Source organism: Lactuca serriola, chromosome 2, assembly GCF_051521515.1.
Source record: "Lactuca serriola cultivar US96UC23 chromosome 2, Lser_US96UC23_V15, whole genome shotgun sequence".
Classification (NCBI taxonomy): Eukaryota; Viridiplantae; Streptophyta; class Magnoliopsida; order Asterales; family Asteraceae; genus Lactuca; species Lactuca serriola.
The window spans coordinates 206,810,221-206,835,902 of NC_136409.1; the positions used below are offsets into that span (position 1 = coordinate 206,810,221).

The following is a 25,682-nucleotide window of genomic DNA, read 5'->3' on the forward strand; positions in this document are numbered from 1 at the left end:
CTTCCTTTGGATGAGTTCTCTTATAATAACAGCCATCATGACAGTATTGGTATGCCCCCGTTCGAGCTCCTTTATGGTCGGAGGTGTCGAGCTCCTATTTGTTGGGGCGAAGTGGGGTAAAGGGTCATGGGGAGCACGAAAGTCATGCTCAAGACGACTGAGCTTATACAATAGGTTCGGCAAAGATTTTTGACCGTGCAAAGTCGTCAAAAAAGTTATGTGGATATGAGACGCTCTGAGTTGGAGTTTCAGGTGGGGGATTTTGTTCTTTTGAAGGTGCCACCCTGGAAGGCTGTTATCCGCTTCAGGAAGCGGGGCAAGCTGGGGCCAGATTCATTGGTCCTTTTCGAGTGTTGGCCCGTATGGGCAAGGTGGCTTACCAGTTGGAGCTACCGGAGGAGTTGAGTCAGATCCATGATACATTCCATGTATCCCAACTGAGGAAGTGTATAGCTGATGAGGCGGCTACGGTCCCCTTGGAGGACATTCAAGTCGAAGATCACCTGAATTATGTGGAGAAGCATGTAGCCATCTTGGATCATAATGTGAAAACCTTGAGGAACAAGGTCGTGAACTTGGTTAAAGTTCAGTGGCAACATCGTAGAGGTTCGGAGTGGACATGGGAACCGGAGTCCGACATGTGTGAGCAGTATCCTGAGCTATTTATGGAGGATGACTTCGAGGGCGAAGTCTGATTTTAGTAGGTGGGGGGGAGGGGGGGAATTGTAACATACCGAATAAGGTACAATTATCATTCTTTAATGTTTCTTTGATATGTAAAAATTAGTCCCTATATGTGAAAGGTTGGCAAGTCAATACACGGGGCGTACGCATGAGTACGCACTAGGGATGAGATTTAGAACCGAAAAACCGGACCGGAATCGGAATTGGACCAGAACCGAAACCGTTAGAACCGGAATATGTAGAACCGGGTCCGGTTCTGGGTTTAAAAATTGGCTTTATCCGGGTTTGGGTCCATCGGGTCCAGGTAAACCGGGTCTAAAAACCGGAACCGATTTTTGGAACCGGAACAACTTTTAGGGCCGGAACCGGTTTTTGTGAAACGTTTAAAAGATGCATATCTTATTCGTTTCAACTCCAATTGACATACGATTTTTTCCAACATGTAGTTTAGAGTTTGTACATGATTTTAGACTATAAATTTGTCATTTGTAGTTTTATATTCATTGACTTACAGTCCTCCAAAGTCGAGATATCAAAGTTGGAAGTTTTTAGTTTTTCAGTTTTTTTGTATTCAGTGAAAGTTTTAAAACATGCATATCTAATTCGTTTGAAGTCGGATTGACATGTGGTTTTTTCCAACTTCTTATTTTCAGTTTTTACATGAGTTTAGACTATAATTTTGTCATTTTTGGTTTAACATTCAATGGTTTACAGTCCTCCGAAGTCGGGATATCAAAACTGAAAATTTTCAACTTTTCAGCTATTTGTTTTTGTACTTTGTATTATGTGAAAATATTAACACAAGCATATCTTATTCGTTTAAAGTCGGATTGACATGCGGGTTTTTCTATAGTGTATTATAGAGTTTGTACATGATTTTAGACTATATTTTTGTTAATTTTGGTTTCGTATTCAATGAGTTACAGTCCCCCAAAGTCGGATATCAATATGAAAATTTTCAAAGTTCAACCCACTAAGTACTAAGTAATTACCAAAAAATTCTGGTTTTTCCGGGTTTTCCGGTTCTAAACCCACTTTATCCGGTTCCAACCTACCCACTTTGATTTTTCCAGGTTTTCCGGTTCTACCCAGAACCGAACCGGAACCGGTTCCTATATATCGGTCCGGTTTCCGGTTCTATAAAATCCCGTTAACCGGTTTTGGGTTTTCCGAGTCTGGGTCCATCCGGTCCGGGTTTGGACCCACTTTCATCCCTAGTACGCATAGCGTACTCATGCACCATGCAGGATCACAGAGGTCACCTAGTACGTTGGGCGTACCCCTTCGTACGCTGGGCGTACTAGGCTCAGATGCAAACCCTAATATACTTTTGTCCCTTTTAAATAGAACATGATGGTCTCATTTCTAGCCACCCTTATCAGCCTCCAACTCTCTCTAAAACCCTAATTTTGTGTGTGTGGCTTGTGAGTGTGATTTTGCAGCTTTTGAGTGATTCTTGGCCCTTTTAGTTGAAGAAGAAGATTAGAGAAGAAGAAGAAGGTGCCATCAAGCTTAGAGATCTAGAAACCTCCCACCTTTGTGCATCATTTTCAGGTATAAATCTTATACCTTGGCTAGTGTTCTTCTATATCTCTTTAGTGTAAGTTTTATGAGCTTAAGTCCCCAAAGTTTGGACCTTTTTGAGTTTGAGACTCTCCAGAGAGTTTAAGCCGCCCTTTTATGCATATTTGGGCTTCTAGGTTGATAAAAATGTTTGTTTGATCTTTCCTTTGCCCCCATGCATGAGTAAAGTACCTTGGGATAGATGAAATGATGTTTTAGCCTCTCCTAGCCATGCAAATGCTTAAAGCCCACGAATTTATGGATTAAGAGGTCTTAAATTAGTCAGATTTATGGATGGAGTGGTTGTCTTAGCGGATTAAGACCAAAAAGTAAGGAAATGGGAATTCATGGAGTATATCGTGCGTACTCCCAGTTACGCGCAGCGTAGCTCGATGATTCCCCGTCGCATGCTTAGTCAGGTTGTTCACCCAGCGTTAGGGGTACTACACCCAATGTACTCGTTGGGTGTTGAGTTTTGGTCAACGTTTAGGGTTTTGGACCTATGGAGGGTCAAAATGGTCCTTTTTGCCCTTAATAGGTTTAATTGTGGACTTTGGACTCATTAGTGGTTTGGACCTTAATCTAATTAAGGTTAATTATTTTGTTAACTAGGTGGAGTCTAGATCCGGCAGTTCGGGTGCTAGGTTTTTGTGTCATCAGTATCAGGTAAGTCTCCTCACTTACTCTTACCTGTATGGTAGGATAGTTGTAATATTATGACCAGCTGGGTCTAGCTATTATGTTATGTTATGTGCCGATATGATATTTGTCTGTGACTAGGGTTGTTGATAGCCAGCTGGGGGTTGCGGATAACCTCACGAGCATGCTGTTAGCTCATTGGGACTGTTGATAGTCCCAGGGTTATCGATAACCCATAGTTGCTTACTTATGTTGTGTTATATGTGGTATCTTGGGGAACTCACTAAGCTTTGTGCTTACAGTTGTAATTTGTATGTGGCAGGTACTTCGTAGGACCACGGAAAGGCGAAGGTCTGATTGTACACACGCACTAGGAACTTACTATTGGGACATGATCTTTTATGTACTCTCATAACTATGACATTTGTGTTTTGAGATGACTTGTAATTGATCTGGTTGTGAAACTATTTTTTTTTTTAAGTTTTAAAAATGAAAATTTTGGTCTAAAATTTGAGGTGTTACACTGCATTTAGATAAAACTACCAAAACCACCCGAGTAGGATGTGACAATCATCCATGTCCACAATATCAAATGTCACCTCATCCTTATATTTACCAATATAAAAAGGAATCTTGCACTGTTCAGTGACTCGAATGTCCCCAACCAACTTAATCCACCTAATTTTATAAGGGTTAGGATGTTTTGTTGTGTGTAATTTTAAACGATGAACAATATCTCGCAACACGATATTCTTTGTGTTGCCTCTGTCAATTATAACATCAAAGGATTTGTTGGTGAACGAGACAATGGGTACGGAACAGGGTATGTCGTTGTGATGGATTTACGGGCTCTTTAGAAGTCAACATGATACGACGCACCACATAGTTTTGGGTTGTATGATCATCCCATGAAGTCTCATTCGCCAGGTAACACACTTTTGCCTCCTATTCTTCACTTTTGTTGTTTTCATCTTCTTCCTCGAACTCATCCTCCTTTGTGGTCAAATTTACTTTGTCTAAGCCCTTACAATCACTAGAGCGGTGTACTTGAACACCACATTCAAAACACTTCCCATTATCGAGTCAAGTAAAAAGGTTAGTTGATTTTGTGACTTGTGTTAATGGAGTAGCGATTGTCTAGAGTAGTCGTCTTAATAGTGTTTTGATTAGCCTCTGTGGTTTGTGGAGTTGATGACAAAGGACCGGTGATTGCTTGAGATCGATTTTTCACCCATGATTGTTTGTTTTTCGATTACTTGAGTTTCAGCACAAATGGCTAGATTATATGCATCATCCAAAGTATAAACAGGGACAAGTGAAATACGATCTTGAATATTAGATCGTAAACCAATAAGACACCTGTTGAGATTCTATTTCGGACAGATTGTTTCGTGAAAATAACCTATGAAACTCGATTGTATAGGTTTCTATGATACGTTCTCCTTGTGTGCATTGTTGCACCATATTAAACAACATTTAATCATGATTAGGTGGAAAATCTTCTATTTAATTAGAAATTGGCAACTTACCTTGGCGTTCACAATGGTCTGCAAGTTTTTCCACCAAGATTGGGCTCTTCCTTTAAGCTTATATGCCACTAGTGTGACCCTCTTATCCATCGGAATTTCATAAAATTGAAAGAAGTTTTCTAGCTCACTCTTCCAATCCAAGAAATCTTCAATGTTCATGGAGCCATTGAACGACGGGACATCCTTAGCTCGTTGCTTGTAATTGAAATCACAATTGTCTCTTCGCCAACCAAACCTTCCACCTCTTGTTTCTTCATCTCCGTTATCATCATCAAAGTCGGAATCCTCACCAATTCGACCCTGCTCCTGTTGTCTGAGTAGTTCCTCTGCTTAATTCCTTCGTTGATTTCGTTGGTTTGGAGGTTGAATTTGCTGATTAGGTGGTTGATTGTTGCGAGCAAGAATTTGGTCATTAACTTGCATAGTCGGTTAACCTTGGGGAGCATGCACCTGGGTCACAAGAACAACTAGGGTTTCTGTGATTTCTTGAAAGGTAAGTTGGAACCCTTTAGGGTTTGTTCCACCCGATCGATCTTATCAGGATCAACTTATTCTCCCATCATCAAGAGCTCTAATATCACCTGATGTAGCCTAAACTACAATTAATAGACAATTTGGGTTGTGTATTGCCAAACAAAATGGAAACCTAGGGACACTTTTGTGTGTCAGATGTGTGATGCTCAGATTGAAGAAAACCTTTTTCGACTCTTTTCTTATTAGTCAATCAAAACATAAAATTACATAAGACATGACTTGTTTAGTTTATATATAGACTAAAAACGTAAACCTATTAGGGACTCTAAAACTTGTAATTTATGTAAGTAAATACTATAAATATATATAAAGAAAAGACTCGATTAAATAAATATAATCTACTTGTCATCTTCTCTTCTCTATTCTCGACATTATATTAATCAGATCCCATCATATATATATATATATATATATATATATATATATATATATATATATATATATATATATATATATATATATATATATATATATATACTAATAAAAGAGTAGCTCTTTTGCAATGTGTCATTATATTAGACATTTTAATTAATGTGTTGCCACTTGTCAATCTATTAGTTTTTTCCATTTTAAATTTATTAGACCTCCTCATTAATGTGATTCTATTTTAAATTTTAAATTTTAAATTATTGTTTTCATTAATTCACAAATAAAAAATATGTAATATATATTAAAAATTAATTTTATATATTTATTTGAATCAATGATTATAATTTCACATAACTAATAAAAATATATCTTAAATTAATAATTTATTTAAAATTAGTTATTAATAATTTTGAGTTTTTACTATAAAAGTTTGATTAATTTTATAACCGTGGTTCCCACGGGTTATAAACTAATATATATATAAACTAATATATATATATATATATATATATATATATATATATATATATATAGACACACACACACAACAATGATAGAAGATAAACATGAAAGTTTAGAAATTGAATGGGTGAAAATAATATTTTACAAAATTGAAGGTGAAAGGGGTAAAAGTGATATTTTAACAAGTAAAATAGTGAAAAATATCATTTACAAAATAGAAGGATTGTAAGTAACAGATTATAAAAAGTCGAGGGATTAAACTTGAAATTCACGCATTAATATACTTGTACATTATGCATATCAATACATACATTTAGCTACAGTGAATTTCACTCACAAAGCATAGAGTTGCATTTTGTTTATATTTATAATGTGTTATCTTATTACTAAATTATCAACTATCAACTATGTTTTTGATGTGATTTTAAATGTTGGATTCCATCTGGAAATAAAAATTGATGTTAAAAATCACAAGTTTGATGGTTTTGTGTTGTGATTGAAATTATCAACTACGTCCCCCCATTATGTTGTCTGCAACCATTTTAGTAGAAAGTGAATCTGAAAGCCAAGAACAAATTATCACATGAGATTTATCAACACTATATAATGAAGGGCCAAAAACCAAATCCTACAAAATCACACATTTCACCATTTAATAAAAATTGTAATACTACTTACTATACCATTTTTAAAGGCTAAAAAACAATGGTTTTGGTAGTCATCAGGCTCTCCTTGTCTCCCTCTACATGCAAAACCACACATTTGACCACAAAAGTCAATGAGTGATTTCAAAGAGTAACAAGATAATTTATCATGTTGTAAGTTAGCTCCTAATTGCATTTTTGAATTTGTCCAATTCCTCTGATTGAGAGCCATAAACAGCTTTAATTGTATCTATGCAGCTACTGCAGGGAAAAGCAAACAAGATCATAAGCATTCTGCATTCCATTCCATATAAATCATAATATGGATTTTGTTCACAAGATTTTCCTATATGTCATCTTTGAAGGTATTCAAGAATTTTGGTTGAGAGAAAAACACTTGACTTGAACACAAACACACATCAACCATAATATAATCTATAATCTAACCTGCAAGCTTCTTTGTTGAATTTTTTCTTGTCAATTCCGTATAAAGTTTCAAAAACATCTGGTTCAACTCGACAAAAGTATGGTCGATCTGAAATTATCAAACTTATATCATAACATGTATGAATGTCGAGTGGAACCTAATAGCATAATATAAGATCTTACAGAAAATGCATACCAGCATATATGGAGCATGTTCTTGTGCTTTTCTCGAAATGGATGCACCACCCATCCATGCCTACCAAGCTTTTATATAGCTGAACATAAAACAAAAACAGTAATTCTCAAAATGGAGAATAAGTGTGATTTGAAGATTGAATTCAACGTCATTAACTTCTTTAGTTCAATTTGCCCTAAAACACTTTCATCGAAATTGAAATAACATAAACAATTACGTTTGAGAAAAGAAACAGAGCATGATTAGGGCACCATTTTTTTCCCACACAAATAGCTGTTGAAGTTAAGAAATGGATACGAAAACGGTAATGAAAGTACTTGAATATCAGAAGGATCGTCGAAGATTTCTTCAGGGGAGGGGAAAGCGGGACCCTTGTCCAACTTACAGCAGGCACCGCAATTCTTTACGCACTGCCAAAGAGGTTCCCTTTTCTTGGCTCCGAAACCGGCGGTGCTGCTACGGGAAGCCTTTTTCTGGGTTTTTATTGAGACTTGACTCCGATGTGGTTGTTCCGGTGCCGGTTTGACGGCGGCGAAAGAGTAGGGAACAACCGCCAACATCGCCCTCGACATTGCAAAAAAACTGTATCTTCTTATCTTGGGACTTCATCCATTCCACATTTCAATGTACTCGGCCGCGAAATTTTTTGCAACTAATCCAAAATTTGCCATTTAATTTTGACAAAATTGCAAAAATGGTCCCTGTGGTATGCAAAATTTTAGGGTTTTAGTCCAAACCACAAGTTTTTTGGAACCATAGTCCTTTTGGAGTGGTTTCTATGTGGTTTTGGTCCCTGGACTTAACTCCCGTTAAGTTGGAACTGTTAAGCCCCCTCACGTGCCTCACACGTGAGGGTAATTTCGTCATTTCATGTCAGGGACCATTTTTGCATAAACGGTTTTTTGGATTAATTTCTTTTAAATACCCCCACTTCCTGCGATCTTCTTCCCCAACGTCTCTTTTCTTCTACCCTTCTTCTTCTTGAGCTCTGCTACAACAAAAATGGTGCTATGTTTTTGCGGAAAAGTTGTGGTGAAAACGTCTTGGACCCCTCTGAATCCAGGAAGGAGATTTTTTGCATGCCCTATGAATGATTCCGTTTGTGGGTTTATTGGGTGGCTTGATCCCCCAATGTGTGCTAGGTCTAAAGCCATCATACCTGGTCTGCTAAGAAATTTGAATTCAGTGCAGGAACGGTGCAATGAGTTGGTTAGAGGTATGAACATGCTACAAGATCAATGCAATGGACTGATATGCAAGAACAACATTTTGGTGGCAAATGTCAGAGCATTGAAGGATGATAACTTGAAGCTGAAAATGTACATGTTTGGAAGTTGGTTTTTCTTTGTGATTGTATTCTTTTATATTTGGTTTGTGTAGGGGTATACTCTGAAGGGTGTTTTGGTCATTTTTTTTGTAATTTTATGTGATCAAGTTTGTAGTGACTTATGATGATAATGATATATGTACAATTTTATGATGCAAGTGTAATGAATGTTTTACCCAAATGGTATGAATGTATAAGAATTAACATATGAATAGAAATGGTATGAATGTGTTACCAAAATATATATATTTAGAACCAATTATACATAACCAAAATGCATATTTCATTCAAATTTGTAATATAACAACCAAAGTTTCTAAACATAACAACCAAAGATTCTAAACATTACCAAAAGGGACACATTACCATACCTAAGATAACAACCAAGTTTTCATAACAACCAACCAAAAATTTTCAACAAAATATTGTAAATATAACAACCAAGTTTTCATAACCAACCAAAATCACAAAAAACTCCATGCATGCATGACACATTACTTCTTGGATTGATTCCCACCTTGCCCTTTACAGGTCCTAGAGTTGTGTCCCTTGTTCTTGCATTTGCTACAAGTAACACTGATATGCTTCCTTGATAGCTTCTGCACTCCATCATTTGTTGGTTTTTGGGAACCTCCTTCTTGTGCAGCATTCACTCCATCACCTTGACTTGCCTTCTGCTTTTTGCTTAACCTTTCACCCTCACTTTGTCTTCTCTTTTTCTTAGGCCTTCCCACCTGAGTGCGATGTGGAGGAGGGATTAGCTTTGCGGGACATTCACTTTTGGGCCACATGGATCTACCCTTAATTGGCTCCACCTTAAAAGAATAAGCCTTTTTCCATGTCTCTAGAAAATACACCTTGTGAACCCATTTGTAAATGTCAAGCTCAGCCTCTGGGTCTTTACTCATCTCATTCAGAGTTGCAATTGCATGTCTGCATGGAATTCCAATTAATTCCCATTTTCTGCAAGTGCATGTTTTGTTCCTAACATCAACCACATGTTGATCCTGCAAAGCTCCTGTGACTTGATACTTGTCTCCCCCATTCCACCTAGCAATGTATTGTGAAGCAATTGTTTTTCTTGCAGTTAGGATGTCTGTTGCTGTGGGTGTTAGTGGACCTTTAGCCTTTTTCATTTCCTTCATGACATTGCATATCCTCTTCATTAGATACTCCCTTATGAATTCTAAACATCCAATGACAGGTTTATCCCTTCCTTTCTCTATCTTCCCATTAAACACTTCACACATGTTTGATATCAACACATCAGAAACTGCTCTTCCTGTGTGTAAATTACCATTAAAAAACATTTAATACAATTCACATACAAGTAAAACAGTTCACTAAGTGAAAGACATAAGGATCAAATTGGAATATATAGATTTACCTGAAAAATGACTCCTTGCCCAATGTTTAGGAGGAATTTGCTTCAACCATTCACATGCCTCCTTATCATACTGACTAAACTCCTTCATCAAATGTTCAAACTCAGGAATGGTGGTAGCTGATGCACACCTCCATAAGTGGTCCCTGTACTCTGTTTGCCTCCATCTTTTCCTCATATTGTCATGAATATGTCTGATACAATATCTATGCTCAGCATTGGGAAAAATTTGCTCAACTGCAGTATGTAAACCCTGCAAAAATTAATTGTCAATCATTAGAATTAACTTACAACCACACTTAAAATGACCAAATGTATAAAAACTACTTCCAACTTTACCTTTTGCCTGTCACTTATGAAAGTAAAATTTGAGTTTCTTCCAAGGTCCAAGTCATCCCCAAGGTTATCTAAAAACCATTTCCAGCTTTCTGTGTTTTCAGACTCAACAATCCCATATGCTAATGGGTAAATTCCATTATTGGGATCAAGACCAACTGCTGAAAGGACTTGCCCAGGGAATGGTCCTTTCATGAAGGCACCATCAAAACCTAATAAGTCCCTAAGGCATGCCTTGAACCCTTTTTTCAGTGGAACCAAGCACACATAAATTCTTCTAAACTGCCTAGTTGGGGAATCAGGGTTAGGCTCAGAACATACATCTATTTTCACTGTGGTGTCTGGGTTGGTGGCTTGAAGTTCGAGAACATAGTCCCTCAACAGTTCATATTGCTTTGTGTAGTCACCAGTTATATGCTTTCTTGCCTTATCCTTTGCCCTGAACACCTTGTCCATACTAACACCCACTTGGTAGGTCTTTTGAAAGTGATCTTGTATGGCTCTCAAAGGTATATCTGGATTCGCCTCAACTTGATCAAAGATTTTCTTGCTGATTAAAGAAGCAGTACAAGCCCTGAGTTTCCTTGTTTGCAAACATGTGTGAGTTTGGTTTAAGGTCCTTATAAACCAGTCGGATTCAGGATTTGACCTAGATGCATGAATGTACCAACCACATGTTATGTAACAGCCCGGAATCTCAGGTATTGTTAAATTATGTTTTTGGGGTGAGTTAAGAGGGGACTCGGCGAGTTGGAGCCTAGACTCACCGAGTAGGATCGCAGACTTGGTCGCGGGTTCGCGACTGGACTCGACGAGTCCGATATGGACTCGGCGAGTCTACGCTGTTTAGCGAAAACCCTAACCGTTCAGGTTTGGGTCGTATATAATGCACTTATAGGCCGTCATTGTCCGTCTTTAGTCGACTGAGAAGAACCCTAAACGGCTGTGGGCATCTAGAGCAAGATTGAAGGATATTAGGGCTTTGAAGAAATTGTTGTGCAAGGAGGAGAAGAGCTTTGGCTAAAGGAACAGCAAGGGATTCGAGTTTTGCGGTTTGGGGACACGGAGAGTGCATATTTCAGGTAATATTTCGGATTCTTTCTGTTATGTTGATGTGTGCATGGATTTAGGGTTTATGGAACCCATTTGGTGATTAGATGAATTAGTACCTTGTTACCCAACGACTATAACCCTGTATTAGGACCTTTAGAGGTCCAGAAGGTCCCATGCTTGTGTATTTCGGGACGAAACTTATCTCAGGAAGCAGTTTGATCGACTGCATGGCATGGACTCGCCGAGTCCGATGAACAGACTCGGCGAGTAGCTTGGAGATTTACTGGAACTCGTCGAGCTGTTCTTCAGACTCGGCGAGTGGAGTTGGGGTGGCCCCGCGATTCTTCCAGGAGTAACTCGTCGGGTCAAGGAGGATACTCGACGAGTAGATAGGGACTCTCAGAGAGTTGGAGAATGTCTAGACTCGCCGAGTCGCCATGGCACTCGCCGAGTCCGGTCGAGTTGACCGTTGACCGTTGACCGTTGACCAGAGTTGACCTAAGTCTGACTTCTTAGGGATAGTCACACTTAGAAGATATAAGTGTTAATGAGAGATATGTGATGTTATAGGGAGGTTGTAGCTCGTCGGATTGTGCACGAGTGATTTCAGGAATTGCTAGCTTTCAGCATTTACGAGGTGAGTCTTCTCACTACACTGTACCCGGAAGGGTTTGACTTGTGACCGGAAGGTCAGATATGATATGTGATATGTATGTTATATGTGGTAAGTTATTTGTTATATGTGTGCTATGTATGTTATGTGGGCCGGAAGGCAATATGTTATGGGCCGGAAGGCGATTACGTTATGGGCCGGAAGGTGTTGTGTTGAGGACCGGAAGGTCAGGGCCTGGAAAGGCGTATGTGCGTAAGTGTATATTGGGGGACTCACTAAGCATTTATGCTTACAGTGGTTATGTATGTGTTTCAGGTACTAGCGAGGACCGTGGGAAGGCGCCGGCGTGATCGATACACACTGAAGAATGCTTTTATGATCTTGGGTTTTTGACTATTTGTATTTGACGGAATACTTAAACTATTTATGCCTTGTTTTAAATGAAATTACTCTATTTATAAAAAGAAAAATTTGTTTTGAAATTTGAGTTGTTACAATTGGTATCAGAGCCTTGGTTTGAGGGATTCGGGTGCACCTTCGGGAGTAACTGAACTCAAACCGAGGATTTGAGGAAAACTTTTTAAATAAAGGCATAAACTTTTGTAAATGGTTTTGTGGTAAGCAAGAAAGAAGCAGTGTGTACGATCAGTCAGCGCCCGAACGGTAAAGATCCCCAAAATACCTTACAATGTTATATGATATAAATTGTTATGCATGCTAGAAGACTAGGTATTCATGATAGGACTAGAGTGGCCTGATTTGTGATGCCTTAGTCTAGGGAAGTTTGCCGATATGAGATGCTTTGCTAGTATGCGGGTAGATAGTGCATATCAGAAGTAGAGTACTCACTATCCGGGGTTTGGGGAGGAAGACTTGGGATGAATGCTGATGCGGTGTGGTCGGTAGTATTGGGCCCGTACTACCGAAGACACCGGGTCAGTGGGAGACCCAAGTACGAATCCCTGGATATTGGAGACTGAGTAGGGTTGCGTTATCGAGTGCGATTACACTCGATGGAGTCTCTGATAGTTTTATGTTGTATTTCAGAGACATCATGGTTAGACCACGCCACGGAGCGAGTTCGAGCGGTGTGAGTGACGAGGAGATTCGTCAGATGATCCACGAGGAGGTGGCGGCGGCGATCCGGGATGAGATCCCGGAGATGTTTGGGTCTATTAAGACCACCCTGATGGAGACATTCGATGATCGGTACGCCGCATTGACTGAGGCTGCAACCGCTGCAGCTACCGCAGCTGTGGCCGCTGCTAGGCCACAGGGGGGTGACTCGTTGCTGTTCCGAGAGTTCAGCAACACGAAGCCACTGGAGTTCGATGGGACGCAGGATCCGATTGCTGCGATGAGGTGGATCGCGGACATAGAGGGGTGCTTCTACACTTGTTCATGCCCGGAGCACCTGAGGGTACGGTTCGCTTTGAACCAGCTCCGTCTGGGAGCGAAGGACTGGTGGAAGTTCGTGACAGCGAACTTCACTTTGGCAGAGACTACAGCGGTGACATGGGAGGGGTTTACTGCCATGTTCAGGGATGAGTACGTTCCCCCGGTGGAGCGGGAACGATTGGTTCAGGAGTTCTTAACCCTCAAGCAGGGTACTGATTCGGTGGCGGCGATCACGCGGAAGTTTCATGAGAGGGCGATGTTTTGCCCCGAGCTGGTGTCCACGGAGCAGGCTCGGATGAGCCGGTACTTGGGTGTCTTGAGGAGGGATATCCGGGAGTTTGTGTCGAACTCCACCTATCATACTTTTACTGAGCTTCAGGCGAATGCCAGGAAGCGTGAGATCGAGTTGGAGACTCAGGCCAGGGAGGAGGCCGAGTCTCAGCAGGCAGACCGGCGGCCGGCTCAGTCTCAGCCGGCAGCCAAGCGGATCAAGTCCGCCGATTCGAGGACGGCAGGTTCGAAGATCCGCACTTACGGAAAGTGCGGCAAGGGTCACGAGGGGGCGTGTCAAGCCGGTGCTTGCTACAAGTGCGGCAAGGAGGGGCACATTGCTAGGGAGTGCCCCAAGGGGTTTATGGTTTGCTTTCATTGCAACCAGACCGGCCATCGGAAGGCCGAGTGTCCGCAGCTTCGTCAGGGATCTGCACCTATTGCCAGGACTACTGAGGCTCGACCGGTGAAGGTCGAGGCCCCGAGGGCTCGTGGGAGAGCCTTTCAGCTGACTGCGGAGGAGGTCCGCGCTGCGCCCGATGTCGTGGCAGGTATGTTGTAATTCATGTATTTATTTTAATGTCGAGATGTTATGCTTATGTTATTATATGCGTAGGTACTTTCCTTGTGAACTCTGTGCCTGCCTTAGTGTTATTTGACTCGGGTGCGAGTAGGTCCTTTGTGTCCTTAGCCTTTAGTCAGCATATCAGCGCTAGTCGTGAGTCGTTGAGTCGACCTTTGAGAGTTTCTATAGCTGACGAGAAAGTGATTTGTGCCACGGAGGTTCTTCGGGGATGCGTGCTAGAGATTTTCGGGGTCGAATTTCCGATTGACCTGATTCCTATTGCGATGGGTGATGTCTGTGTCATCGTAGGCATGGACTGGTTGAGCCGATTCAGCGCTGTCATCGACTGCGAGCGTCAGTTGGTGACCATACGAGACCATAGTGGGGGAGTTCTTTCGGTGTACGGCGAGGGTACCCGTTCGGGATCAGCTTTTTGTTCGGCCACTAGGGCGAGGCAGTGTCTACAGCAGGGCTGTAAGGGTTTTGTAGCGTATGTGATGGATACGCGGGTGGTTTCCGAGAGACCGAAGTCAGTTGAGGAGGTCCCTGTGGTGCGTGAGTTTCCAGATGTTTTCCCCGAGGAGCTGCCGGGAGTACCTCCTGTGAGGCAAGTAGAGTTTGGTATCGATCTGGTTCCGGGGGCCGCGCCTATTGCTAAAGTGCCTTATCGTCTTGCACCTCCAGAGATGCAAGAGTTGTCCTCGCAGCTCCAGGAGTTGTTGGGGAAGGGATTCATTCGGCCGAGCAGCTCGCCATGGGGAGCACCTATTCTGTTTGTCAAGAAGAAGGATGGTTCACACCGGATGTGCATTGATTACCGGGAGTTGAACAAGTTGACGGTCAAGAACCGTTACCCGTTGCCGAGGATCGATGATTTATTCGATCAGTTGCAGGGAGCATCTTGGTTTTCCAAGATCGATCTGAGGTCAGGGTACCATCAGGTGAGAGTGCGGGATGAGGATGTCCAGAAGACAGCGTTTAGGACGCGATATGGGCATTATGAGTTTGTGGTGATGCCTTTCGGACTCACCAATGCCCCGGCTGTGTTCATGGATCTCATGAACAGGGTATGCAGACCGATGTTGGATCGGTCAGTGATTGTATTTATCGACGACATTCTGGTGTATTCGAGATCTAGAGAGCGGCATGAGGAACATTTGAGGGAGGTCCTTGAGGTATTGAGGTCGAAGAAGCTTTATGCAAAGTTCTCCAAATGTGACTTCTGGTTGCGGGAGGTCCAATTTCTAGGACACGTTGTTAATCAGAAAGGGATATTGGTCGATCCGGCCAAGGTTGAGGCGGTGATGAGTTGGGAGGTGCCGAAGTCACCCTCTGAGATCAGGAGCTTCCTTGGGTTGGCAGGGTATTATCGGAGATTCATTAAGGATTTCTCCAAGATCGCAGTGCCGCTCACCAGATTGACCCGGAAGGGTGTTGCATTCTCATGGGGGCCCGAGCAGCAGACCTCCTTTGAGACACTTCGCCAGAGGTTGTGCGAAGCCCCGGTATTAGCTCTCCCAGAAGGGATGGAGGATTTTGTGGTATATTGCGACGCATCGATTTCGGGACTGGGTGCAGTGTTGATGCAGAGGGGTCATGTGATAGCTTACGCGTCGAGGCAGCTGAAGCCTCATGAGGCGAGATACCCCACGCATGATTTAGAGTTGGGAGCAGTAGTGTTCGCTCTCAAGATTTGGCGTCACTACCTGTATCGGGTTCGATGTACAATATATACGGACCATAAGAGCTTGAAGTATTTGATGGATCAGCCCAACCTAAATATGCGTCAGAGGAGGTGGTTGGATGTGGTCAAGGATTATGATTGTGAGATCCTGTACCACCCAGGTAAGGCTAATGTGGTAGCCGACGCGTTGAGCCGCAGGGCGGAGAGCACTCCATTGCGAGATGTATGCTTGAGACTGACTGTGATGACTCCAGTATTGGATGCTATTCGTGGGGCGCAGACCGAAGCTGTGCGACCAGAAATGCAGAAGAAAGAGCGGGTTGTGGGGTTAATTTCAGAGTTCGTTAAGGATGGGCGAGGGCTTATGACGTTTCAGGGTCGGATTTGGGTACCGTTTGTGGGCGGTACGCGTATTACTTTGATGGAAGAGGCTCATAGATCGAAATTTTCGATCCATCCCGGTGCTACGAAGATGTATTTGGACTTGAGGAAAGAGTATTGGTGGCCCTGTATGAAGAGGGACGTCGCATGGTTCGTTGAGAGGTGCTTGACCTGCCGTAGGGTCAAGGCCGAGCACCAGAGACCGCATGGCAAGTTACAGCCATTGGAGATCCCCGAGTGGAAGTGGGAACAAATCACTATGGATTTCATCACCAAATTGCCGAGGACTGCCAGGGGAGTTGATGCAATTTGGGTGATTGTGGATAGGTTGACGAAGAGTGCACACTTCCTTGCCATCAGCGAGAGTTCTTCAGCGGAGAAGTTGGCAGAGATATATGTGAGAGAAGTGGTATCTCGGCATGGAGTACCGATCTCGATTGTTTCAGACCGTGATGTGCGCTTCACTTCCAGATTCTGGAAGAAGTTCCATGAGGAGTTGGGTACTAAATTGCATTTTAGTACCGCATACCATCCCCAGACAGACGGTCAGAGCGAGCGGACGATTCAGACGCTGGAGGACATGCTCCGAGCGTGTGTGTTAGACTTCGGGGGTAGTTGGGATGCGTATTTACCATTGGCAGAGTTTTCCTACAACAACAGCCATCATTCGAGCATTGGTATGCCACCTTTTGAGCTGTTGTATGGTAGGAGATGTCGGACCCCCATTTGCTGGGGAGAGGTGGGACAGAGAGTGATGGGCAGCACAGAGATCGTGCTTCAGACGACAGAGCAGATTCAGCAAGTTAGACAGAGGTTATTGACCGCCCAGAGCCGACAGAAGAGTTATGCAGACAGGCGCCGATCCGAGCTTGAGTTTCAAGTCGGCGACTTCGTTCTCCTGAAGGTTTCTCCTTGGAAAGGAGTGATTCGATTCAGGAAGAGGGGCAAGTTGGGGCCCTGGTATATTGGGCCATTTCGTGTGATTGCAAGGATAGGCCGGGTAGCCTATCGGTTGGAGTTGCCAGCGGAGTTGGGACAGATCCACGACACTTTTCATGTGTCGCAATTGAGGAAGTGCATAGCCGATGAGTCGGCAGTGGTTCCATTGGAGGATATTCAGGTGGATGCGAGCCTGAATTATGCAGAGAGACCAGTGGCCATCAGGGATCGGAAGAGCAATGTTCTGAGGAACAAGGAAGTACCTCTGGTGTTGGTCCAGTGGCAACACCGTAAGGGGTCGGAAATGACTTGGGAGCCGGAACGTGAGATGCGGGAGCAGCATCCGGAACTATTTTCAGAGTGAGACTTCGAGGGCGAAGTCTAATCCAAGTGGGGGAGAGTTGTAACAGCCCAGAATCTCAGGTATTGTTAAATTATGTTTTTGGGGTGAGTTAAGAGGGGACTCGGCGAGTTGGAGCCTAGACTCGCCGAGTAGGATCGCAGACTTGGTCGCGGGTTCGCGACTGGACTCGACGAGTCCGATATGGACTCGGTGAGTCTACACTGTTTAGCGAAAACCCTAACCGTTCAGGTTTGGGTCGTATATAATGCACTTATAGGCCGTCATTGTCCGTCTTTAGTCGACTGAAAAGAACCCTAAACGGCTGTGGGCATCTAGAGCAAGATTGAAGGATATTAGGGCTTTGAAGAAATTGTTGTGCAAGGAGGAGAAGAGCTTTGGCTAAAGGAACAGCAAGGGATTCGAGTTCTGCGGTTTGGGGACACAGAGAGTGCATATTTCAGGTAATATTTTGGATTCTTTCTGTTATGTTGATGTGTGCATGGATTTAGGGTTTATGGAACCCATTTGGTGATTAGATGAATTAGTACCTTGTTACCCAACGACTATAACCCTGTATTAGGACCTTTAGAGGTCCAGAAGGTCCCATGCTTGTGTATTTCGGGACGAAACTTATCTCAGGAAGCAGTTTGATCGACTGCATGGCATGGACTCGCCGAGTCCGATGAACAGACTCGGCGAGTAGCTTGGAGATTTACTGGAACTCGTCGAGCTGTTCTTCAGACTCGGCGAGTGGAGTCGGGGTGGCCCCGCGATTCTTCCAGGAGTAACTCGTCGGGTCAAGGAGGATACTCGACGAGTAGATAGGGACTCTCAGAGAGTTGGAGAATGTCTAGACTCGCCGAGTCGCCATGGCACTCGCCGAGTCCGGTCGAGTTGACCGTTGACCAGAGTTGACCTAAGTCTGACTTCTTAGGGATAGTCACACTTAGAAGATATAAGTGTTAATGAGAGATATGTGATGTTATAGGGAGGTTGTAGCTCGTCGGATTGTGCACGAGTGATTTCAGGAATTGCTAGCTTTCAGCATTTACGAGGTGAGTCTTCTCACTACACTGTACCCGGAAGGTCAGATATGATATGTGATATGTATGCTATATGTGGTAAGTTATTTGTTATATGTGTGCTATGTATGTTATGTGGGCCGGAAGGCAATATGTTATGGGCCGGAAGGCGATTACGTTATGGGCCGGAAGGTGTTGTGTTGAGGACCGGAAGGTCAGGGCCTGGAAAGGCGTATGTGCGTAAGTGTATATTGGGGGACTCACTAAGCATTTATGCTTACAGTGGTTATGTATGTGTTTCAGGTACTAGCGAGGACCGTGGGAAGGCGCCGGCGTGATCGATACACACTGAAGAATGCTTTTATGATCTTGGGTTTTTGACTATTTGTATTTGACGGAATACTTAAACTATTTATGCCTTGTTTTGAATGAAATTACTCTATTTATAAAAAGAAAATTTTGTTTTGAAATTTGAGTTGTTACATGTTACTTTTTGTGTCTTTAATTCTTTACCCTTTCTTTTTGAAGTGGTAGCTTGACTACCCACTTGGCCTTTATTGGTGATAGGTACAACACCTCTACACTGTGCCCTAAGCCTTACATTGTCATTTTTTTAAAGAAAAGATTCCTTCTTGATTCTAGTGCATGCATATCAATTGCCTCCTTTAATTCTTTTTTACTATTAAATTTATCTCCAACTGAAAAAGATTATTTATGTACTACCCCAAGACTGCACCTTTTTTCTTTTCTCAAATTCTTGATAAGAGCTCTTCTCTCTCTGTCTTGGTCGGATCCTTCATCCAAAGATTCAAATTCCTCATTGTTAATCACTTCCATATCTTCAGGTTCATGCCCACCTTCCACATCACTTTCAACATTGAGAGTGAAATCTCCCATGTCCACATCCACATCCTGTATATTGTTGTCAACATCCATTATGTCATCCATATGATCTTCATCTTCTATTTGTCTCTCATCTTCTTCATACTCTGGATCACTATTTTCAGATTCATCATACTCTTCAAAATTTGGATCACTTTCTTGAGATTCATCATCCTCTTCATACTCTTGATTACCCTCTTCAGATTCTCCATCCCCTTCATACTCTGCATTATCATCATCACTCCCAATCAAATTTTCCATAAGGTTATCAAATAACTCATTCAATTGTTCATCAGCATTATTAACAGGGGGTGTTGTAGCCTTCTTCATCAAAAGTTGATGCCTCTTGAACAACATTTGCAGCCTCCCTAACACCATCCATCTCATCAATATGAACACAAGTTGCTGCCTCCTGAACATTAGTTGAACCATCCAGATCATCATTCTTTTCCTTTGAAATGTGAACAACCTCATCAATATAATCTAAATTAAGCCTATTGCTACAAGAACTTTCACCTATTTTGGAATTCCCAACCCTACCCCTTCTATACTCTGGTGAGAAACTATCATTCTTACTCCCAAAAAGAATCAGAGACATGAACTCACCAATAGGCTCACCATTACCATGGTTCACATTTTTCATTGGAGAATCTGCATGAACTTGACCCTCAACTTCAGCCCCTTGATCATCATTTTCTGGTAATTCCTCAATGACAACTTTACCCTTTGCATTTGGTGACATGAAGTAAGTCAATAAATTTGTCTTTCCATGCTCTGTGTACACCTCAATCAGCTTGTTATGTGCAATATATTTAGAAAGGTTGATCACATCCTGATCATTCCCTAAAGCTCTAAGACCAAATTGAAAGTCACCATTGGGTATCCTAAAATGGTAGTATATAACTGGGGATTCATCAGCGAATTCAGAATTCCGTGGGTCTGGGTAACCTAGGTCAAGCATTATGGCATCAAGTTCATGCACAGAAAACTCATCAATGTCCACATAATCAACATAACGCACTTCACCTCCAATGTACTTTATATCAGGTAATTTAGTAAATTTCCCACCGTGATGAAGCTTAATACTAAACCATGTGGGTGCACCAGCTAAAAATCAAAATTATACATATTAACAAAGTTAAAATTTTGCATTTTTTTGTTCTAAATCAATAAGAAAATGCAAAGTATAAAAGTTAAAGAAAACAGAGCAACTTACCATATACAGTTGATACATCAACAACTTCGTGTTTTGGTCTGATATGCCACATTACGAACACCATTTTCTATTAAACGTATGCCCTTATATGTGTAGTGTCGATTATCTTGTTTAGATAAGCAACGAGGGTTTTTTGCAGGTTCAATGGAGCAGAAGCAAGAAGGAGGGAGTTGGGGAGTTGACGAGTGTTGGGGAAAGTAAATGAGGGGTAAATGTCAATTAATCCAAAAAACCGTTTATGCAAAAATGGTCCCTGACATGAAATGACGAAATTACCCTCACGTGTGAGGCACGTGAGGGGGCTTAACAGTTCCAACTTAACGGGAGTTAAGTCCAGGGACCAAAACCACATAGAAACCACTCCAAAAGGACTATGGTTCCAAAAAACTCGTGGTTTGGACTAAAACCCCAAAATTTTGCATACCACAGGGACCATTTTTGCAATTTTGTCTTTAATTTTTGATTTTTAATTTTTTATCATAACATTTTATTTTTTATTACAGTATTAACAATGTAAAAACTTTAATATTTTGATCAGCTTGTTGTCTGATTGTCTTCGATCGATATGTATTAAACTTTTATGATTTGTAAATGAAATCAATAATCAATTTTTTGTTTGATTCATCTATCCGTTTGTCAATAAGTTTTTTTTTTCCAAAAAAACTTCCGCGTTTAATTTAATATTGAATTGTCTTGATCCAATCATAGGATAGTGTGGATGGGGGTAGGGATGACAATTTATGTAACGACACGAAATTTGAACGAAACTGAAATTTGAATTCGTGTTCGTGTTAACTGTAAAAAAACATGATGTCGTGTCGCGTTCGTTCGTGTTTAAAATTCGACACGAACTTGATAAGATTTAGCAGTTCTTTATTATGTTTTTCGTGTTTGTCGTGTTATATTTGATAAAGTATTCATTAAATAAACTAGCATTAGTATATGTTATATTTTTTGTGTCATGTCGTGTTTGTTGTTTTTTAATTTGTTCGTTTTCGTGTCAGTTAAAAAAAACACGACATCGTGTCGTGTCGTGTTTGTGTTACATAAAACATTGTGTTGTCGTGTCGTATTAGACAGAAACACAAAACGATAGCACGATTTGCTACCCCTAGATGGGGATGGTGGCGACACAATACTAGTTTTATTAAAACATCATGCATAGAGGCTATGTTTGGTGCGTCACAGCTAGCTGATAAGCTAGGTTATATTTCGAATTTTATTATGTTGTCGTGTTTGGTAAGCCAAAAAGTAGCTTATAAGCTAACTTATAAGCTAGCTTTTTGAAAAGCTACTTAGACTAGCTTTCTGTTAGTTTTTTTAAAATTTTCCAAATACACCCCTTAACTAATTATAGAAACACATACTGTTACATGTCATTTTATGTAATTTTATATATTCCAGCTAGTTTTATCAAACTATTTTTTATCAACTAGCTTTTTATTTAACAACTAGCTTTTCAACCATCAGCTAGTTTGTCAAACATAGCCAGAATCTCATGTTAACATCGAGCGTACACACGTAACAACATTAGGCAATGGTTAAAATGAGAAATTGAGAATTTGAATTTTGATGACATAATAAAAATCAACATATTTTATTTTATTGTTGATATAAAATAGACACATGTAATATATAAGGAATGTTGCAAAAAAATACCAAGTTTTTTTTAACTATAGCATCAAACTCTTATTTTGTTAGAACATACATACGTCTTTATAAAATAAAATAAAATAAAATAAAATAAAAAACATAATTTCATGAATTGAACATGTTTACAAAAGATCACCGTTCCATGTTTGTACAAGTTAAACATGTTTTTCACCACCATGATTATGATTTTTTATCAAGTGAGTTGCATGGGAGATGTTAATGTTATACAGGTCGGGCCCTATACATGGGCGAGTTGGGCCAAGGCCAGAGCATCAAAAAAACGAGGGCATAATTTTTGTTGAATATGTATAAACTAGATATGTTATGTTGGCCCAACATTAAGCCCAGTGCAAGAAGAAATCAACAAAGTCGGAGAAGCTTTCGCCATATAACTGAAGCGTGAACTCTTGAGAATTGCAATCGATCAAATCGGTATTCGCTGAGGCTGGAGGGAGTGGTGCCACCGAAACCGCACTCCCTCCCCCGCCACATCAGCGCCATGTCACTTTTTACCACTCAAGTGTGGTTTCTTGCCACACCAAGGGTGTGGTGCCACACTTTTCATTTCTTTTATTTTTTTGTTTTTTTTTAAGTATTTTAATTTAATAAAACTTCTTTTTTTTTTAACTAATTTAATTTAATATACCTTCTATTTTAATAAAAAAAAACATAATTCTTCATTACTTGAAAATAAAAAAATAAAAAATAAAAAAAAAAAACAGTACATTGCGTTACCAAAAAAAAACCACACACATGACATTTAAAAAACCCTAGAAACTTAAAAAACATAAATAAATAAAATAATTAAAGGAAACATTAAGAACTTGCAGCTGCGTTGTTACATACAACGTTGTATGTTTGTTCCGCCATTTGAACACACGCAATAGCGGTATCAAAAATAGTCTGAAATTCTTCAGAAGATGACATTTTTTGGAGAGTGGTGATTTAAAAAAAAAAAAAAAAAAATTGAGAGAGAAGATTATGTTGTGAAAAAAAATTAAATTTGATATGTGTATATATATAGGAAGGAAAGAAAAAGCAAAAGGAAAAAAAAATAAAATAAAATAAAAAATAAAAAATAAAATTGCATTTAACGGTCAGATTTTTGACCAACCAATCACATTTCGCGGTCTTCAAAGGCCGCACTGCGGTCTCAATGGCAGGAAACCGCACCCTGGGGCGGTGTTCCCTGCTGAGGTGGCACCCAGGTGCGGTCTCAAACTGCACCACACCGTGCAGCCTGATATCCTTGAAAATTGAAAATTGAAAATTGAAAATCGAGTGTTATGCGAAGACCGAGAGGAGTCGTCTTCTTAACTAGCAAATCGGTATTCAATCGATCATCTAAACATTATGTCACGTTCTATTTTTTTAGAGTTTCAATTTCAAAAATCAACTAAATATCTGATTTCTATTTTCTCAATATCTCAAAACCTGTTTCGCATTCAATCGATCTAAACCTGATGTTTAGAGTTCAATTTTTTTTTCAAGTTTTACTCTCACAATAGCTGAGTTCGGACTTCCGAGTTCTAAGTAAGAAGACAATCAACAAGGAAATATGTTGCCTTCTCCTAAAGTAAGAGGACAACGAATTTGGGTGAGTTTTTTTTTTTTTTTTTTTTTTTTCAGTCATTATTTTTTGTGATTTATGATTTCTTTTCATTGATTTGGGTGGATTTCTTTTATCTTTACCTATTGGATTTGAGTACAGTTAAAAGAGTTAAAATTTTCAAAGATTTCTCTTCTGTTTGAGCTTCAACTTCTAAGTCAAAATTTGTTGTTGTTTTGTATATGTGGTATACTGATTTGCTTGATATAAAAGTTTACTATCTCCGATGACTAATAAGGTTTTGATTTCTTCTCTGTTTGAATCCAAGGCTATTGCCTTCTCCTTGTCTTTTTTTTTTTTTAATTTGTGTTCTAAACTTTTGTATTCTTATTTTTTTATGTGAATAGGAGGCATTAAGACATTTAATTATTTATTTAATTTATGAGTTATTTTCCTGTTTGTTTTATTATATGGACTTTTAGAGGCAGAAATTATAAGTTTATTTCATTGTTGTTATAATACTTAGTTTTTTTCTTATTTGTTTATGATTTATGACTTCTTTTCATTGATTTAGGTAGATTTTTTTATTTTTATCTTTTAAACTTTTGTGTTCTTGTTTTTTTATGTGAATCGGAGGCATAAAGACATTTAATTATTTGTTGAACTTCGAGTTTTAGTTCTGTTTTCTTTTACAAATTTTGCAGAAATGTTGTGTGATGAAGCACACAATTGTGAAAGTTCTTGGTCATCCGTTCAAAACATATCTCTGAAGTACCATGACTCAAAAATATTGAATGAATTAACAGTTTTAAGTATGGAAAGTGATTTTGTTACAAAATATGGATTATTGTAAAATAAGAGATGTTCGATTCAAAAAATACACGAAGACATTGTTTTAGATGATTTTTGTAGATTTTTGTTTATATTATTTGTTTGATTATAAACTTTATATATATATATATATATATATATATATATATATATATATATATATATATATATATATATATATCCCCTAATCTAATAAAAGAGTACCATTTTCGCTACGTGTCATTTGCTTAGCCTCCTTTAAGCTTATTTTCCCGCTCATTTCCCTTCAAGTGCAATTACTAAACTACCCTTTTACACCTTCAAATCGGTCAGCCTTATAATCTTCATAAAGTTTCGTAATCAATCCCGTTAAACTTGCAACAAATTGATTGGAGCCGTGAATTGAGGGATTCGAGGGAACGAAATACGGGCTTGCTCAATTTTGATCTTAAAACATCTTTTGATTTTTTTTTAAATTTGTTTTATCTACAATTTCGTGCGTGATTTGAGGAGATTAGATTAGTAATTTGAAAAATTCAGTTATCACCCCCTTATCTTCACGCTCTTCTTCTACAAATTAGTGTTTATATTCTTCAATTTATCCAATGCTATTTCTTTCTCTCTGTCTCTCTCGCATATGGAGATATACCTCGAAAATCCCTAATCTATGCTCTCGATTCTTGAATCTAGTTTTAATGACGTCCTCCTCTCCATCATGCCCATCAGGTTAAAGTTTCCCTACTCACAATATGTTTACCTTGTGTATATGTCACACCCCCGAACCAGACGGCGGAAACGTCCGGGGGCTGTTGTGACTCAATTGTATACCATAACATTGAATATATATGAAACATAACAACATTCGTCACCATTCATTAATATAGTACAACCAGTAGCGTTTACATGACATACACTGTTTAAATATTACATTCCCAAAAATAAATTGTTCGACTCGTACATAAACAAACTGCAAGCCATCACTGAATATGATTTCCTTTGATTCAAGGGTTCCCTGAGAATACAAGTATTTTGAAAAACGTCAACATATGGTATGTTGGTGAGTTCATAAGTTGTATTTGAGAAACAATGTTTCGTATCGTTTGAAAACCACCAGAAAATCCGATATTTTCTGAAAAGAGAAGCTTTTGAAAACGGTTGTGAAGATCCATAAGTATGCTTGTTTGTTTCTATACTTGTAACAATTGTTCACT

The 25,682-nt window shown here is 40.0% G+C and overlaps 3 protein-coding genes across 6 annotated transcripts; all 3 read right to left on the bottom strand.

The window, feature by feature from the left end:
• Window positions 1-6,017: 6,017 nt before the first annotated feature.
• LOC145088265 (zinc/iron-chelating domain protein) lies at window positions 6,018-7,668 on the bottom strand. 4 transcript variants are annotated; one of them, XR_013701048.1, is made up of 5 exons: window positions 7,364-7,666; window positions 7,047-7,125; window positions 6,872-6,959; window positions 6,464-6,685; window positions 6,018-6,338 (listed from the first exon to the last, which is right to left on the bottom strand). XR_013701048.1 is itself a non-coding variant. In XM_079026528.1 (4 exons), exons 1-4 carry the CDS (start codon window positions 7,616-7,618, stop codon window positions 6,604-6,606), a joined length of 501 nt encoding a protein of 166 aa, XP_078882654.1. In that variant the 5' UTR covers window positions 7,619-7,668; the 3' UTR covers window positions 6,340-6,603. The 4 variants fall into 4 exon arrangements, 2 of the variants coding, with proteins under 2 accessions (XP_078882654.1, XP_078882653.1); XR_013701049.1 differs by having other exon boundaries at window positions 6,459-6,685; XM_079026528.1 differs by lacking the exon at window positions 6,018-6,338 and having other exon boundaries at window positions 6,340-6,682; window positions 7,364-7,668.
• A 1,199-nt stretch (window positions 7,669-8,867) lies between these two features.
• On the bottom strand, window positions 8,868-10,761 carry LOC145090001 (protein FAR1-RELATED SEQUENCE 12-like). Its single transcript, XM_079028361.1, has 3 exons — window positions 10,097-10,761; window positions 9,761-10,010; window positions 8,868-9,655 (listed from the first exon to the last, which is right to left on the bottom strand). Exons 1-3 carry the CDS (start codon window positions 10,547-10,549, stop codon window positions 8,868-8,870), a joined length of 1,491 nt encoding a protein of 496 aa, XP_078884487.1. The 5' UTR covers window positions 10,550-10,761.
• An 8,783-nt stretch (window positions 10,762-19,544) lies between these two features.
• LOC145090752 (uncharacterized) lies at window positions 19,545-20,910 on the bottom strand. Its single transcript, XM_079028843.1, has 2 exons — window positions 20,460-20,910; window positions 19,545-20,350 (listed from the first exon to the last, which is right to left on the bottom strand). The coding sequence occupies exons 1-2, from the start codon at window positions 20,521-20,523 to the stop codon at window positions 19,545-19,547; spliced, it is 870 nt and encodes a 289-aa protein (XP_078884969.1). The 5' UTR covers window positions 20,524-20,910.
• Between the last annotated feature and the right edge of the window lie 4,772 nt (window positions 20,911-25,682).

Excerpts from the sequence above, each read along its gene's own strand:
- LOC145088265 (XM_079026527.1), bottom strand. The coding sequence starts at position 7,618 with ATGTCGAGGGCGATGTTGGCGGTTGTTCCCTACTCTTTCGCCGCCGTC. Across the intron at positions 6,960-7,046 it reads AACATGCTCCATATATGCTG|ATCGACCATACTTTTGTCGA; the intron begins GTATGCATTTTC and ends TGATAATTTCAG. Across the intron at positions 6,686-6,871 it reads TTCAACAAAGAAGCTTGCAG|TAGCTGCATAGATACAATTA; the intron begins GTTAGATTATAG and ends TTTTCCCTGCAG.
- LOC145090001 (XM_079028361.1), bottom strand. The coding sequence starts at position 10,549 with ATGGACAAGGTGTTCAGGGCAAAGGATAAGGCAAGAAAGCATATAACT. Across the intron at positions 10,011-10,096 it reads TCATAAGTGACAGGCAAAAG|GGTTTACATACTGCAGTTGA; the intron begins GTAAAGTTGGAA and ends TAATTTTTGCAG. Across the intron at positions 9,656-9,760 it reads GGCAAGGAGTCATTTTTCAG|GAAGAGCAGTTTCTGATGTG; the intron begins GTAAATCTATAT and ends ATTTACACACAG.
- LOC145090752 (XM_079028843.1), bottom strand. The coding sequence starts at position 20,523 with ATGGTGTTCGTAATGTGGCATATCAGACCAAAACACGAAGTTGTTGAT. Across the intron at positions 20,351-20,459 it reads TGATGTATCAACTGTATATG|CTGGTGCACCCACATGGTTT; the intron begins GTAAGTTGCTCT and ends TTTGATTTTTAG.